The 16,635-nt window shown below is 50.6% G+C and overlaps 7 protein-coding genes across 7 annotated transcripts; 2 read left to right on the forward strand and 5 right to left on the reverse strand.

Annotated features, from left to right (window-relative positions):
* Positions 1 to 18: 18 nt before the first annotated feature.
* Positions 19 to 2,397, reverse strand: UHO2_06699 (uncharacterized protein; the record flags this gene model as incomplete). The annotated part of the gene is made up of 2 exons (XM_041558868.1): positions 19 to 682; positions 725 to 2,397. The coding sequence occupies 2 exons, from the start codon at positions 2,395 to 2,397 to the stop codon at positions 19 to 21; spliced, it is 2,337 nt and encodes a 778-aa protein (XP_041414802.1).
* Positions 2,398 to 3,169: 772 nt separating this feature from the next.
* Positions 3,170 to 3,764, reverse strand: UHO2_06700 (uncharacterized protein; the record flags this gene model as incomplete). The annotated part of the gene is made up of 2 exons (XM_041558869.1): positions 3,170 to 3,246; positions 3,362 to 3,764. 2 exons carry the CDS (start codon positions 3,762 to 3,764, stop codon positions 3,170 to 3,172), a joined length of 480 nt encoding a protein of 159 aa, XP_041414803.1.
* Positions 3,765 to 4,081: 317 nt separating this feature from the next.
* UHO2_06701 (uncharacterized protein) lies at positions 4,082 to 6,306 on the reverse strand (the record flags this gene model as incomplete). The annotated part of the gene is made up of 2 exons (XM_041558870.1): positions 4,082 to 6,175; positions 6,280 to 6,306. 2 exons carry the CDS (start codon positions 6,304 to 6,306, stop codon positions 4,082 to 4,084), a joined length of 2,121 nt encoding a protein of 706 aa, XP_041414804.1.
* An 830-nt stretch (positions 6,307 to 7,136) lies between these two features.
* UHO2_06702 (uncharacterized protein) lies at positions 7,137 to 8,309 on the forward strand (the record flags this gene model as incomplete). The annotated part of the gene is made up of 1 exon (XM_041558871.1): positions 7,137 to 8,309. One exon carries the CDS (start codon positions 7,137 to 7,139, stop codon positions 8,307 to 8,309), a length of 1,173 nt encoding a protein of 390 aa, XP_041414805.1.
* A 210-nt stretch (positions 8,310 to 8,519) lies between these two features.
* Positions 8,520 to 9,992, reverse strand: UHO2_06703 (uncharacterized protein; the record flags this gene model as incomplete). Its single annotated transcript, XM_041558872.1, has 1 exon — positions 8,520 to 9,992. One exon carries the CDS (start codon positions 9,990 to 9,992, stop codon positions 8,520 to 8,522), a length of 1,473 nt encoding a protein of 490 aa, XP_041414806.1.
* Positions 9,993 to 11,117: 1,125 nt separating this feature from the next.
* UHO2_06704 (uncharacterized protein) lies at positions 11,118 to 12,476 on the reverse strand (the record flags this gene model as incomplete). The annotated part of the gene is made up of 1 exon (XM_041558873.1): positions 11,118 to 12,476. One exon carries the CDS (start codon positions 12,474 to 12,476, stop codon positions 11,118 to 11,120), a length of 1,359 nt encoding a protein of 452 aa, XP_041414807.1.
* Positions 12,477 to 13,347: 871 nt separating this feature from the next.
* On the forward strand, positions 13,348 to 14,265 carry UHO2_06705 (uncharacterized protein; the record flags this gene model as incomplete). The annotated part of the gene is made up of 4 exons (XM_041558874.1): positions 13,348 to 13,438; positions 13,550 to 13,833; positions 13,906 to 13,937; positions 14,019 to 14,265. The coding sequence occupies 4 exons, from the start codon at positions 13,348 to 13,350 to the stop codon at positions 14,263 to 14,265; spliced, it is 654 nt and encodes a 217-aa protein (XP_041414808.1).
* Between the last annotated feature and the right edge of the window lie 2,370 nt (positions 14,266 to 16,635).

Consider the following 16,635-nt stretch of genomic DNA (forward strand, 5'->3'; position numbering starts at 1 on the left):
AGATGTGTGAGATCAATATTACAACCGATCAATGAAAGAAACTAGCTCACTTCCGCCCGCGTCTCTTAAATTGCTTTCACTAGGAAAACTGATCATCCCGCTCCCACCACTGCTGCTGCTACTGCTACTTGTACCTGTATACCTTCCCCGAGTTGGCGGTGAAGGTTGGCATGACATTTGTAGTGCTAATAGAGCCGGTCTTTCGGTTGGGGAGCAAGGTGTGGACCAGGGTAAAGGTTGAGTTTCATCTCCCTCCCCGTGTTTTTCTGCTTTCGCTATATGGGTGATAGTTGTGTCCACTCCTTCGTCGTCTGAAAGTTCATCAGACAAACCCGCACTCAATCCCGCCCTTCTCTCATCCATCTTGCCCTCTTCCCTCACTCTATCCCTTTGTTGAGTAGAAGTAGAAATGAGGAAGGAGTTGAGGTGGAGTTGCAAACCCGTGTTTTGTCTCCGTTCTTCTTTTCGTAATGCTGCAACTACGCGATCGAACCGACCCAATCCCTCCATCTGTCTGGCTGCAGTGGGGGTGAGAGTGATTGGGCTCACTTTGGCCAGTCGGAGTGGGGTGCGAGAGAGTGCAGGTGATGAGCTGGATTGGTTGAGATCAATTCGACGTCGTTTATGTGCCGGAGAGGCAGGGTGTAGCGATGATGAGGTGGGGTTATTAGAACGAGATGCTGTGGGTGAGGCAGGTGGTGAGGGAGAGGAGGAGGAGGAGGAGGAGGAGGAGGAGGAGGAAGAGGAGATGGCAATTCGTTGGAGGAGTAGGTCTTCGTCGTCTGATGTTGGGACTTCTGTGATCGCTGGGCGAAGGTGCGGGGCGAGGGTGGTGACACCAGCTGTCGGAGCGGCAAACACGGGTGCTGCAGGGTCGGGTTCTTGTACATCGTCCCATGCTAGGAGCTGCGCCTCTTTAGTCTGCACTCCATTTGCTTCCGGTGGAGCTATGGCGGGAGGTGGCGACTTTTCTGCTTCGTCAGGCCAGGCAAGTGGCTGCGTCTCGGACTCTTCCGGCCACAGCAGTGGCTGCGTCTCCGAGTCTTCCTCCACCGAATCCTCTTGCATCGTTGCTGGAAGTATCGAGTTGTGTCTAGACGTCTCTGCACCATTGCATCTAGCCTCTGATACGGCTCTACGTTGCCCTAACCCTTGATCCGTGTCGAGTAGACCGAGCGGCTGTAGACTAGTCGCCCTCCCGTTGGGCACACGATCTAGCTGCGTCTCAAGCGCATAGATCCGCCTATTCGTCCTTGGGGACCTCATAATTGGCTCCAGACGTTCAAGGTTCACCTTGGTCTTTGGCGAAGCTGAACTTAGCGCTGCTGCTCGCTGAACCCTTTCTGCCGTTGTAGGTAGACGCTTTTTCAACGGCGAACCGATCTTGTTCTTCTTCCCCTCATCCTTCCTCCGCGCCGCGGTTGGCGAACGACCCTGCAACCTGCGATGAGCCTTCTCCAGCTCCTCCTCCATCTTGCTCTTCTCACACTCCTTTATCTCGTCCGGCGGCAAACCGGCTAGTCGTTGAAACAGCGCCATGTTACTGCCTATCGCATTCTCCCACGCAGGAGGAGTAAAGTTGGAAAGAGACTCTTGCATCAATGTCTGATGAAACATGGGCGATGAAGGCGGTTGTTGCGGTTCAAAGCGTTTGAGTCGAGGTGGTGTCATCGGTGCTGCTGCTTTGTTGGCAGTCTTTGGCGGCCAATGCTGTTTTGGTGGGGAACGGGCCATTGTGAGGGGATCAGCAGGCGGCGGTCGAGAGGGAGAAGCTGGTGGTCTGGTCGGCGTCGAGGATCGACTTGGGTTCAATGAGCGAGATATAGTTCCAAACCTGCCTCGTAGCAGTGATGCTGCTCGTTGTTCCAGCTCTTGATCCTCGAAAACGGCTAGTGTAGAAGGTCGAGCTAGGTTCGGCTGAACACTTGCATTGCTGCTATGGCTGCGCTGTGCTCGGCCGACGCTGGGCGAGTCTTGATACAGGATCGACTTTGACCTGCTGTGGCGATTCGCGGTCGTATTGGGCGCAAAGAAGCTTGATAACTTCTGCTGCTTTCCACTCGCTCCCTTTGCCCCAGTGCTTGGTGTTCGACTGGGCACACTCTGCACCGATGCTGGTGCTAACACGGGAGTCTTGGATACGGGAGTCTTGGATACGGGAGTCTTGGATACGGGAGTCTTGGATACGGGAGTCTTGGATACAGAGCGTGCTGGTGTATGCCGTGATGTAGGCGGAAGGTTGGTACGATCAGCCAAGACAGCGGCGGAGGGCTTCGAACGGGAATTAGAGCGGATCCAACCAGTCGGTTTGAACGAGGAGGTGGAAGGAGTTGTGGCGTGCTGACCCCCCACAGCCGCGACTGATGTGTTCGGGAGGGACGCCTGTTGCGCTACCATGCTACTGCGTCGACTTGAGGAGCATGATGTATGTGGATGTGGATGCTGCTGCCAAATGAGATGATAGCGAGAGGCTGAGTCAAGGTTGGTCGATGGGATCAGCTGTCAAACGAGGCTGAGTTGGTGTTGGAGCCAAGGCGCGTGTCACGTGTTCCGTTGCAGCTGTCATACAACTTTCGTGATTTCTTTTGTGGAGGCAAAAAAAAACAAAAAGTCAAAAAATCCGAAAAGTCACGAATGATTTGCCGAGGGAAACGATCCAATATGATGATACGTGCTGACATCAACGCAATCGGGACACGGAGGAGAAGATCTACACAGAGATCGGGTACAACACTGTCCCCCTCGTTCTCAAGATGGATCATGAAGTAGGAGTCGCCACACTCTCACTTGAGTCAATTGAGTATATGTGTTTCTGTCTAAAACAGCAGTGACATCGTGCTGAGACTCTTCCCGATCACCAGTTATCGGGACTATACTTGTTTACATTTCTTCAATCCTTGCCACAATCGCAGCCCAGACGATGATGCTCGACACATGCAAGACCATATGCTCAAGTACCTGGTGAAATGCTCAAGCTGTCCGTTGTGATACTGCTTTGCACAGCAGCAGTGTAGGAAGCAAGTGGCAAGTTGGTGAAGAAAGAATCTCGTTTCCTCGACAAAACCCTAAGGTCATCTGCCAAGGCTTTCTGTAGTACAATGATGAGTTCAGCAAGGAGAGGATGGTGTAAGAAAGCGTGTTACCTTATATATTGCTTTGCTATGCTCGATTACTTTGCGATATCCCAAAAGTACTTGAGAGCACCAGGAATGCGTTTACCTGTCTCGCTTTCCGTGATAGGCTTGCCTGTGTCATTTCAAAGGCAACGGTCAAAGGCAACGGTCAACATTAGTCAGTAACTGCTCTCCTCTCATTCTCTCTCCTCTCATTCTCTCTCTACTCGACTGCAGTATCAACTTACCTCTCCAAACAAGCTTTCCCCAAGCCTTTCCATGTTTTCCACCGTCCTTCAAGCTGGCTTTTGTGACCTCCCAATAGCACAAGTGTCCCTCTTCCTTCTTCGCCTTTCCACCCTGCTTTGTATGCAATTTCTTCAAATGCGACTTGAGATCGACGTTGTTTGGCACATCAAGTCCCTTTGCTGCCCATCTTCGTTGTCTGACACGTGCACCGACGCCATCATTGGGTAAGGAGGAAAGAAGCTGGTATAAGTTTTTGTGTGGTAATGCGCTTCTTACGAGTGCTGGTGGAAGATGCGATTTCGACAAGTGCGAGGTGAGAATGGAAGATGCCAATGAAGAAGAGGTCCGAGAAGAAGAAGAACGCGATGCCTCGGAGAAGAGCGCCAGTGTTCGACGCAACATAGCTGCGAGTGATGCCCACAATGTGAGGTAGAGGATGGTGTTGGGAAGGATGACAAGATGTGCAATTGTCCAAAATGCTCTCTCCCTCTGACGTTTTCTTCGAGGCTCAGCAGGCGTCACGTGATCAATGCTTCCTTCCTTGACAACTTCGAGATGCTCCTCCTCTTGATTCAATCCCCATACGACAATCCTTTGGAGGTTGAGAACAGAGACTACATTACAAGGGCACAGAAAGAGTCAGACGGAGAACAAATGCTAGACCAAATCAAGATGCAGCTGGAAATACGGAGAATGAGCTACAAAAGCCGAGTTGGATTTTAGGCAGCACTGGCGTTGGCAGCAAGTGCAGCAGCACCAGCACCCTTAAGCATCATAGCTGCATCTCTTGCTCGTTCATCACCTTCCAACCCCGACCCAGCGGCACCTGCACCAGCATGACCCTCCTGCAACAACTCGCACAGCACACCCACCACAGCATCCACCTCATCTGGTGCAATACCCCCACAACCGGCTGCGATCAACCTCCTGTAAGCAGCCATAGTGCGTCCAGTACCTTGCTCCCTAGCGCGGGTGACAAACTTGTCCACCAGCTCGGTACGCTTCTGCTGCACCTCACCCAATTGCTTCTTGAGCTCAGCAATAGCTCTCTTGATATCACTACCGGCTGGCAGACCGTCGATCAACTTGTTGGCGTCATCTGCACCAGCCTCAGTAGTGCCGTCTTGCTTGTTAGCAGCATTGCTATCCAGAAGCGCACCTGGTTCCAAGCCTGCTTGCAACCTCGCACGCTTGATCGCTTCCTTGCCTTGAGCCCAACGACGTTCGAGATGGTCACGAGCACGCTTGTTGGTGCCGTGTTTGAGTGCAAGCTGAAGCGAGTCGACACGCTTGTGTTCCTCCTCGACCCCCTTGGCTTGGTGATGCAAGCCGTCAGCAACCTTGGCACTCTCCTCGATCTCGCTCTGGATCTGTTTGAGCAAGCCGTGAGCTTGGGTGAGCTTCTTTTCGGCCGTGTTGATCTCGCTATCGTAGCTGTCGGCTAGGCTGTGAAGCAAGTTGCTCATCAGGGTCACAGCGCGTCCTGCAGTTCTTTGACCTGCCTCGGATGTGTGAAGCGAGCTAGTGGGAAGGAGGGGCAGACCATCAGCTCCAAGCTCAATACCTGCTGGACCGGTGCGAGAGGGTGAAGATCGGAAACGCTCGTCTTCGATGATGTAGTCTTCGGCATTCTTGCCTTCCTTGTTGCGGATCTTGGGGTCAGCTCCATGCTCGAGAAGCAAACGGACGAGTCGCTTGGATCGAGCACGAGCAGCCATTGTCAGGGGGGTCTCGCCTTCATCATCCTGGAAGTTGAGGATATCGGCAAGCTGGTCACCATAGTCGGCAAGGCGGTTGATCATGGTCTCCATGTAGTATCGAGCAGCATGAGGCTTGCCTCGACTGAGGGCGAGGTCGACGACGTGGTGGAAGACAGTGCGGTCGTTCCTGTCGATGTTGAGGATAGAACGATGCAGTAACTCGAAGAGTTCGGGGAACTTTCGCAAGTCGTAGTTGTTGGAGAACATGGTAGCGCGCATCAGGGCCGTTTGCTGGTTGGTGTTGACGCGGAAGATATCAGCACCGGCGGAGAGAAGGAGCTTGACGACACGAATGCGACCCATGGCGCAAGCCCAGTGGAGGGCGGTGTGCTCGTCATCGTCGATGCTCATGTCGGGGTTGAAGTCGGGAGGTGGGTTGATGAGAAGCGAAGGAACAGTGGTGTTCTCGGTGACAAAGTAGTCGAGGATGATGTCGGCGTATCTGGCTTGGTTGTTGGGTTCTCTACCGTTGAAACCGGGGGTGGCAGCAGCAGCAGCCTGATTGGCGTACATAGCGTTGGCACGGTCGGCAGGAAGAGGACTGGGTGTACGAGAAGAGCTGCTGATGTCGCTGGGTGAAGGGCTCATGGTGCCCTCGGAAGCATTGTTCTGTGTAGCGCCCACAAGCTCGGACTCGGTCTCGATACTGGTGGCGCGTCTTGAACGGCCAAGAGCGCCAGCGTCGGCGGGGACGATCTTTTTGGCGCGGGCAGAGGTGGAGATGGTGTGCTTGGGAGCAGGAGGCGGCGAGTCGGCGGCCGAGGGAACGTAGGAAGTGATGGGCTGGAGGAGATTTGTGATGTTGTACCGCTCGGCAAGCTCGATGGCAACATCGAGAGGAATCCAGGTTCCCTGATACTTGCCGTACCCACCCTGTACCTTTTCGTGGATGCCCTTCTGAATCTCACGCTCGAGAACACGTGTACGCTGCGGCTTGTCGAGACCAACGACCTTGAGGATCTGGGTAGCGTTGAGCCAGCTGTCGGAACGCCGTCTCATGACGGCGACATTGTTGATGATGCATTCGTAGACTGGCACGCCCGAGTAGGTGGCCTGGCAGGAAAGAGTAGGACAGGGCAAAAACAGCGGAAGAGTTGTAGGTCAGTCAACTTTCCATCCAGAGGGACGGGAGAGCATTGTCGAAAAATGCATCTTACCTTGAAGATGGTCTTGTCAGCGCTCATGCTTGCGAGCTGCTGATGCTACCAGAGCTGACAGGAGCAAGTGAGAGAAAGTAGAGAGAGAGAGAGAGAGAGGGCAAGCGGACGTGCGAATGGTATATGAGCCTGAGAGGCGAATGATTGTAGGAAAATGAAAGAAAGGTTTGTTCGAGCTGAAGGCGATATTTGATGCGTGGTGGCTAAGGATGAAATGAAGCCGAGGATATCGATGGAGGATGTCGATGAAGGATGTCGATGGAGGAGGATGAGCAAGACATGAAAGTGTTAGATCACGAAAGTGTTAGATCATGAAAGGGTTAGATCATGAAAATGTTAGATCAAAAAAGTGCGATGCTTGACTGCGCTTTGACCTTTCTCCCTGACTGCGCGTCGTGTTGAATGGCAGTTCCTTCAAAAAAGAGTTTCGTGACGCGACTTGAAAGAGGCTCAGCGAGAGAGTGTGTGTGTAACGGCCGAGTGATCTCGCCCGAGAAAAGTGTTGGTTTCCCTTTCTTTCGCGCCTCGAGTCCTTACTCTAACATTTTCACAATTTCGCCCAAATTCCCTCACAATTTTATACGGCCGATAGATCTGACTCGGTTTTTAGAGTTTTTCTTGTTCCCGCTGCTTTGCTGAGGGACACAAGACCTGTCTACTGATTGGCTCTCTTCCTTCTCGTCCACATGGGCATTCATCTGATCATCACTGCTCAACATCCAACACTCCTGTCTGCTTCAAGCCACCATCTCAAGAGGTCACAAGGCGCAAGCAATATCACACAACTCGGTCGCAGTACCTCCCAATCGACCGCCTCTCCATTTGGCCTTCGCAAAGCTTTCTTCTAACTTGTCACAATGTCTTCAGCCTCGTCTGCAGCCTCGGACTCGGAGGATGATCGATTGACCACTCGTTCGGCACCGGCAACCACCTACCGACCCATTGCACCACTTCCACACTCTCCTCGGGCCACTTCCCCCTCATCACGTTCTACAGCACGAGACTCGGAAAGCAAACCTTGTCTCACAGATTCCATCCATTCTCGTCTGCAAAACAGTGAGACAGCCTTGGTCGCATCTTGCAATTCCAACTCTCCATCCAACAAAACCGCCGCACCACCTATGCGTCACGCTCTTCCGCCTAAACCGGTGACGACCATGCTGTCCTGTTCTTCTGCAAGCTTCACCCCTGCCAACGGCATCTCTAACCCCGCTGCTTCCTCTTCCTCCTCCTCAACCTCAACAGCAGCAGCCAAAGCCAACACCGCCAAGCGTTCCCGCGTTGACTCCTCTCTGGTACCCCAAGTTCCCAAAGTACCCAAAACGGCAGGCGAGAAAGAAAACACTCCGCGTCTTATCGTCGTTCTGGAACAAGCCTGTCTTGAAACCTACAAAGTTTCCACCGGTTCCGCTTCCCGTGGCGGTGGTGGAGGAGGACGTAACAACAAAGATGGTGGGGACAAATACGCTTTGCTTAATTGCGATGATCATCAGCGAGTCCTTGCCAAGATGGGTCGTGACATTGCTGAAGCGAGACCCGACATTACCCACCAGTGCCTGCTTACACTTCTCGATTCACCTCTCAACAAGGCTGGCCTTTTGCAGGTCTACATTCACACAGCAAAGGGAGTCCTAATTGAGGTCAACCCACATGTTCGTATCCCACGAACATTCAAGAGGTTTTCCGGGTTGATGGTACAACTTCTTCACAAGTTGAGCATTCGATCCATGGGTGGTAGTGAAAAGCTCTTGAGAGTCATCAAGAATCCAGTCACAGATCATTTGCCGGCAAAGACACACAAGGTGACACTTTCCTTCGATTCGCCTGTTCAGAGATTGAGCAACTACCTGCCGACGATTCCGGAGAATCATAGCATTGCTGTGTTTGTAGGTGCAATGGCTCATGGCAAGGATAACTTTGCTGATGGTCTTGTTGACGAGAAGATTTCCATCTCCGAGTATTCTTTGAGTGCTTCCGTTGCTTGTGGCAAATTCTGTTGCGCTTTGGAGGATTTCTGGGGTGTTGTTTGATCTTTCTTTTATACATTTGCATCTTTGTTCATCATGCTATTCTTATCGTATCTCTTGTACAATGCAATCAATCTTCTACTATCGCTTATCCTCATCGTTCATTCTAACATCCGCCGTGTTGATGGATAGGCTTGAGACTTGGCATACCTCTGAGGGTTTGATTGCAATCTTGAGCAATTCATGTTCGATGCAAGTCTATGAGAGCGAGAATCAGATCCTAGCATTCATCTGTCCGGGTAGAACAGCCTGACCGTTGGCCCAAGCTTCGATCAGGACCCTAGCAATTGCGGTTTGAGGAGGCAATCTGATACTTACCCGCCTGTTCTTCTGGTCCTTTTCTGCTGTGAGGTCGTCTTGATTGTCGATGTTTTGCAATTCCTGTTTGCTAAAGTGACTTCTCTGTTTAGTTTGCAATACATCCAAAATTTGCTTTCTAGTATAAAACCTCGCATCTTGCAATTCATTATCCAGATCCAATCTGATACTCTTCTCGTCATCGCTTTTTGCAATGCCATAGAATCCTGCCATTAGGTTGGTTGGATAAGGCCAAGGTTGTGAGCTGTGATAGATCACCTGGTCCACTTGAATTCCTGATTCCTCCAACACTTCTCTCCTCACAGCCTCTTCAAAGCTTTCCCCTGGTTCGCAGAATCCAGCTAAGCACGAGTAGAATCCGGAAGGCCATTTTTTTTGTCTGGCCAACAACACTTTTTCTCCATCGGCAGAGATGATGGCCATGATTATAACTGGGTCTGTACGCGGATAGTGGAAGTTAGACAACACTTTCGTACTCGGGCAAGTGCCTAAGCCCTCTTGATCCAAGCAGGGTGTATCGCCGAGCAGGTTAATGGTGAAATCCACCCGGTTGCAGATGGAAAGGGAAGAAGTGCAACCACGTTTGTAGCCTGCGCAGAGAGAGTATTGTTGTCGCGAACAAGCAGGACAGTAAGTGTGACGTTCATTCCAGTCGAGCAGAGATTTGGATTGCGCTACGATGGCTGCATCTGAGGCTGGCCAAGTTGCAGCTCGCGAGGATGCGCGCAGATCGATAAAGTCATATTTCTCATCGCTTTCGAGCTTCTTGAGAAGCGGCTGCATGGGTGCTATTTCGTTTTTAGAAAGCCAGCAGGGTCGATAGGTGAGAGATAGAGCAAAGTAAGCAGTTCCAGCCGGTGGAGCATTGTCGTTTCCTGCATCGCTACTTTGAGTAGCATCCTTTGCCACTTCTCCTGGCAGACTTATTTCTTTTAGCCCGCTCTCGTCAATTCCCAAAAACACGAGAGCAAGACGAGAAGGTGCCACTCCATCCGTCGCTCTAGAAAACTCTTTTTCAGCATTATCTCCGCCACTGTTGGTCAAACCATAAGCCTGGGGTCCGAAAACCAAAACATCCTCAGCACTAGTTTCAACTCCTCCAGACAGCTTCACATTTTCAAGGATGTACGGTTTAACTTGATCCCACGAAAGAGTAGCAAGCATGCCCTCATCCGGACCAGAAGCATGCGATAGCGGATTGTTGTTCTTCAACACAACAAATCGGGTTGAGGGAGAAGCAATGGTAGAGTTGAGGAACCAAGCTGAAGTTCGTAGCCATGAAAGTCGGTTCAGTTTTGAGCCAGCGTAGAAATTGACCGTGCTAAACGAGGGGAATGTTCCGGAGGAGGGAGGCACCGTCGAGGACATTTTGCTGGATAGGCGCAAAGGGTTGATGGGAGTGATGGTGAGAGCTGAGAGAAGGGGAGCTGAGAGACGATGGATTGATCCAACAGCAAGGCGAGTAGTTGAGGGGCGAATAAGGAATGACATGCAACGCAAAGCGATAGCTTTCAGATCGAGTATCCAAGTATCGAGAAGAGAAGGAAACAGTGTTGTTGAGGAGAAACAAGTTGAGGAGAAAGAACAAGCAATAGTGGGCCGTGCGCAGATATCTTACCTCGATCGCGCTCGACAATCCCACGACCCTGAAAATGATCGGGCAGAGCAGCAGATCGGAACTGAGATCGGACAAAGTCGATCTGGTCAAACATCGGGCATCGCCGATACGAGAGAAGAATCGGGTACAACTACGACCCAGTGTCATCGTTATTTTAACAGTGTCGTCTTCTTCTCCCTGCAATCCATCGGCTATCAGACCAGCCAATAACCAATTTTGCCGAAGCTAACTCTGTTACATCTTGAAACAAGTCACAAACAAGGCCAAAATTCGATTCCGAGAGTTGTTCAACTTTCGCTCTACTTGTCACACCAGCACGGAAAGCAGACACACATTGGCAGGCTTGCCAACTGAAATGCAAAGTGCATTGCCTCTCTCATCGAACCAGTAAGCCCATTGCGCAAAGATGGGATGAGAATCCAGAAAGCAACGACGCTGTGAGAGACCCAAGAGGCCTATAGCAAGACCAGTAAAGCAGAGAGGGAGAAAAGACATTTACAAAAAAAAAAAAAAAAAGACAAGAGGCCCTCGTGAATGAGATGTACAGATGCAAAGAGAATGAAGCCCAAGCAAAACAACTGATGCATGTGAGAGAGGGAGAGAGAGGGAGAGAGAAGGAGAGAGAAGGAGAGAGAGGGAGAGAGAAGGAGAGAGAGGGAGAGAGAGGGAGAGAGGATGCATCCTCGATGGCAAGAAACCCGGATTAGAGAAAGTGATGGGCTATCGCGAAAAGAGAGGATGGGCGCTTTTGGAACGTTGCAGCTTGCTCAGCCAGTTAAGGTAAAGTAAGTGTGTATGGCTGTGGCTGTGGTAGTATCCTCTACGCACAGTGTGGATTGCGGTTGTGATGTGTGTGAGAGGGAAGGCGACAACATTTAGTCGTCAAAAGTCATCTTCTTGCCAGAGAAGTCAGCAGCGCCACCAGTTCGTGCGCTACCACCTCGCTGACCCCATCCGCCGCCACGGGCCATACCGCGGAACGATCCGTCGGAAGAACCACCGCGGCCACCACGTCCACCGCCACGTCCACCGCCACCACGTCCACCTCCGAATCCTCCACCGCCACCACGTCCTCCACCGAATGCACCACCACGTCCACCACCACGTCCACCACCACGTCCACCACCACGTCCACCACCACGGGGAGCACCACCATCACGGTCCCTTGGTGTAGAAAAGTCCAATCGCAAAGGGCGACCAGCAAGCTCCTGACCGGTCATAGCGTCAATAGCAGCCGCTGCGCTCTCCTGGGCAGCAAACTCGACGTAACCGAAACCCTTGGGACGACCCGAATCGGGGTCCTTGGGTAAACGAACACCGCTCACCTCACCGTGCTCGCTGAAAGCGTTCCAGACATCGTCCTCAGTGATGTCGAAGGAAAGGTTGCCGATGAAAAGAGTGGAAGAAGGAGCAGATCGCTGGTCGTTGAACTTCTTAGCTCGGTCCTCGCTAACGTCACCCTTGGGAGTGGAGAGATCGATGCGGATAGCACGACCGTCGACTTGCTTGCCCTGACCCTCTTCGAAGGCCTTCTTGGCAGCAGCGGCGGTGGCGAAATCAACGTAACCGAAACCACGCGACTTGCCGGTGGTACGGTCGAGCTGAACACGAGCAGAGGTGACTTGACCGAAAACTTCCATCTCGGACTTGAGCCAGTCGTTGTCAACGTTCCAAGAGAGCTGGCCGACCCAGACCTGGTTGGTCTCGCCTTCGGCGAGCTCAGTGGTGGCAGCAGCGGGCTCTTCAGTCTTGGCCTTCTTGCTAACGGGACTCTCGTCGTCAGCCTTGCGCTTCTTGGAGTCGGTAGCGGCAGTGGAGTCCTCGTCATCGGAAGAGTCCGAGTCAGAGTCCGAGTCAGATTCCGAAGAGTCGGACGAAGAGGAAGAGGAAACCTCGGTGGTGGTGGTGGTGGCAGCAGTGGCAGCAGCGGCAGCCTTGCCGTTGGTCTTGGGTTCAGCCTTGACATCCTTCTTTTCCTCCTCCGACGAGGAGGAAGAGGAGGAAGAGTCAGAGGAGTCAGAGTCGCTGCTCTCCTCCTCTTCGCTGGAGTCAGAGTCAGACTCGGGTTCAGGAGTAGGTTCCTTCTTGGACTTTTTGTCCTTCTTGTCCTTCTTGTCCTTCTTGGTAACACCGTTGGCCTTGGTCTCTTCGACAGTCTTGGCAGCGGCCTTCTTGTCCTTCTTGGCGTCAACCGCAGGAGCGGCTGCGGCGACCTTGGAGTCCTTCTTGCCCATCTTGTTTATGTTTGGGGTTATGCTTGACGATGTGAATGAGAGGGTATGAGATGATACTTCGAGCAAAGGGGGTTGAAAGGGATTGCACCAAGATGGGATGAGGGGTTGATAAGAAGGAAGAAGGGGTCCTTGTGCCAATCCTTCTCTGTCTTCTGCCACAGCGAAGAAATGAAAAATTGAGCTTCAGATACGATTTTTTTTTTTTTTTTTTTTGGCCGGTCCAGAAGTTTTTCTCTCTAGCTGTAGCAGCCAAGAAAAAAAAAAAAAAAAAAAAAAAAAAAAGAAAAAAAAAGAAAAAAGGAAAAAGGAAAAAAGGAAAAAGGAAAAAAGGAAAAAAGGAAAAAGGAAAAAAGGAAAAAAGAGTGGAGTTGAAGTGCGGCAAGGGTCCTTAACCCTTGGTCGCTTTTCCACGCACCAGCTCCGTTTCTCGCCGTTGGCTCAGAGGAAATTCTGAAAATTCTGAAAATTCTGAAAATTCTGAAAATTCTGAAAAGTCTGAATTTTTTCACGGAAAGCAAAAAAAGAAATGTTGAAAAGTGAAGATGTTTTGGCCCCGATAACTGGCGATCGGGGAGAGTCTGAGTACGATGTCACTGCTGCTTTAAGACAGAAACATATATACTCGATTGACTAAAGGGGGTATCAAAGTTTTTGTGTTTTTAAAAACCCGGGTTTTTCCAAGAGTGCATTTTTCAAAAAAAACGCAAAAGCTTACATAAGCTCTGCAAAGGGAAAAAAAACCATGTTTTCAAAAACGCAGCTCAGGAGGCACATTTGCAAAAACACGGTTTTTTTATCACTCCACATCTTCTCTCCTTTCCTCAATCTCATTGCACTTTTGCTCACTCCCTCTTCCTTGCACTCATTCAACATGACCTCCTCCACTGATGATTCTGGTGACATCTCTGCAGAGTTGTTATGCCAGTCCACTACACCTACAAGCTCTGCAACTCAGACCAAAAGTGTGCCTGTGCTGTCTCAATCTGGTTCTACAAGTGCTCCTGACATCCACACTTCCTGTCCAACTTGAGCCTCTAGATCTGCCACAGGCAAGAAGAACTTGACATGGTCAGGTGCCAATGTTCTTCACCTTGTCATGATCCTCTACAACAACAACTCCTACCAGCGCACTCTGCTGCCATCTCGAGAATCGGCTGAGAGCGATCCAGCCCTCAAACTTTGCAAACATCCCATTTTTCAGGATATCTCCAAGATGATTTTCCCAGGTGCATCTGTCGATCCCAATCGCATCAAGTCCAAGCTGAGGTGGCTGCTAGAGACATACTACAGGGAGAAGAAGAAGCTTTCACCCACTGGAGCTGGTACACTGCTGGAGGACATGGATGCATCCAACCTGGTAAGTTTTGGTGATCTTTGTTGCTTGCAATAGTATGCTTGGATGCTGATTCATACTTTCAATTTTAAACAGTCCTATGTATCTCGCATTGCCCTGTCAACAAAGTATGCTTGGTTTGAAAGGATGCACGAGATGAAGAATGGCTGATTCAATGCTGATCCTGCAGCACTTATCACAACTCCCAGTCTCGACTTCACCAGCGATGACAAGCCTGACATGCCTTCAAATGGCTCAGCTGACATACCCATGGATATTTGTGGCAGCAAGCTGTACAATCACAGCACTCACGGCTGTGGTTTGCCTCCTATTCTCGACTTGATTGAACCCACCAACCCCCTGGCTGCTGTTGCATCCACTTCTGGTGCATCCTTTGCTGGCACTGGTGATGATGACATCTTTAACACACCTTCACCTCCACCTTTGCAGGCTTGACCACCTTCCTCCACTGCTGGCAGTTTGGATGTCTCTGATTCCACCTCTTCTCAATCTTCAGCCCAGCTCTCCCCCAGCACCAAGTGCAAGTGAGGTGCCCTTGATCACAAGTGTGACACACTTGCTGAAGCTTTCTATCATTCTTCCATTGATACCCTTCAGATCTGCCTGCAGCTTGAACAGGAATGCACCAGATGCAAGAAAATACTGGAGGCTGAGCATACCAAGTGCGAGGAGATGTACCTGCATCACGAGAGGGAGGAGAAAGAGTGTGATGAATGTGTTTGTGTGTGTGATCATGAAATGGTGATGGAGATGGTGTGCCTCCTTGCTTCTCAGGCCAGTGTCAAACAGGATGCTTGTCAGAACACCAGCAACAACAACAACATGGACTCTTCATTCAATCTTCCTGTCTTGTAGCATTACATGTACTATCATCCAGTCTCAATGCAAAGTCATTTCTGAGTGTTTTTCTGTAGAGTGCAAGTATGAGGTGAATAAAAATGATGTGCAGCACAGTCACATAATGAGCTCAAAAGCATTTAAACAAAAATTTTCACTCTCACACCTCTTCCATTACTACCACCACTCCACTCTGCAACCTTTTGGCATCGCTCTTGCTGCCATCCCCCCTCTCCATCCCCCCTCTCCATGCTCCCTCTCCAACTCCCTTCCTCTTTCCAGCCATGGTGCACTACAGCAACAAGCAAGTAATTCTCAATGACATTGTCCACACTCTCGAGCTCTCTATACCTGTGGAGGTCATCCAAAACACCGACAGAGTGCAGCACTCCTGCAGCACTGACATCAACAACTTGGATGATGATGGTGACCCAATTCCGCTCTCATGACACCTTGTCTGCTTGTACACTTTCATATGCAAGCAAAGGTACACAATCACACATTGCACTCCTCTTGGCCACACCGATAAGCTTATCCACCTTCTCAACAGGTACAAATCAAGCAATCATAGGATGTATCATGGACTTGTTTGTATGTCGCCTGAAGCATTCAACAATCTCGCCATCCAACTCCAGCAAACAGAGGCTTTCCGGTGGAACTACAGCAGCTCAGGTGTGATGTCTCTCAACAAAGTGCAAGAGATTCTTTCAGTGGCTCTGTACAGACTCGGCTGTTCTGGAAATGGAGGTGGTGAACATGACGCTGCTTTGCAATGTGGTTGTGGTGTTGGGAGCATTGTTGGATACACCAATCGCACAGTCACTGGCCTCCTTGAGCTAAACAACAAGGTCATGCAGTTTGCTTCAGAGGGAGAGAGACAACATGCTTCTGCCTGGGTGTGCAATACAACTGGGGTTGAAGAGTGGGGTAAGGGCTGGCTTGTGGTGGATGGCACACACATCCCTCTTGCCTGGAAGCCAGGAGTGCTCAGTCGAGAGCACTTCTGCTACAAAGGCTTCCACAGCATCAATGTAGCGCTGGTGATCCTGCCACACTCACTGCGGATTGTCAAATCAGTTGTTGGACAGCCTGGCAGTGTTCAGGATTCGAAGGTTTGGGCCTCAGGCAGCAACATCCTGAAGAAGCCTCACCTGTACCTTGACGATGGTGAGTTCATCTGGGTTGATGGTGGATATGGCCATTCTGCCTTCACAGTTGGACCATTCTCTCACATTGCTGCCAACAAGAGTCAAGACCTTTGACACTTCAACTACATGCTCTCTCGAGTCTGAGTATGAGTCAAACATGCCATTGCATACCTGAAGAACTGCTTCCAGTGCCTTACAGTCTATCGTGGTAACATCTACCATTTCAAGGACTGCATCACTGCTGCCAAGACGATCCAAGCCTGCATTGTTGCCCACACCTTTGCAAGTCAATATGACCATCCTGCTGATATTGCCAACCTGCTGTTGCCCTCTTTCTCTGAGGATGAGGTGAGTGAGGTTGTTCAAAGCCTCCAACTTGATGCCAGTGATACACAAGAGCTCAGGAGGACAAGATGCACAAATCAGCAGGAATACAAACTGGATCTTGCCACTGCAACACAAGGAATGTCACAGTATGCAGTGTCAAGACTTCAAAGTTCTGCTGCACATGATCTTTGAGAGGGTTTGTTCCAGGCACTGTTCAGATCCACTGGGCACAATGAGGAAGACACTACTGCATTGTCTTGATGTCATGAGAGGACTACTGTGGACTACATTGCCATGACTCAAAGTGCATCAGCTCAGAGACAGGAGCAAGTCTTGACACAACCATTCTCAATCTGACAGGCACTCTCTCTTCTTCTGTTCAATACAATTCTTCTCACCACCATATGAAACATTACATTGAGTGCATTGTGTGAAGAGGAAAGCAAGATATAAGCAAGCAATGGGTAATAGTGACAAGAGCAACAAGTAACAT

The sequence above is a fragment of the Ustilago hordei genome, assembly GCF_900519145.1.
Source record: "Ustilago hordei strain Uho2 genome assembly, contig: UHO2_contig_20, whole genome shotgun sequence".
NCBI classification, from domain to species: Eukaryota; Fungi; Basidiomycota; class Ustilaginomycetes; order Ustilaginales; family Ustilaginaceae; genus Ustilago; species Ustilago hordei.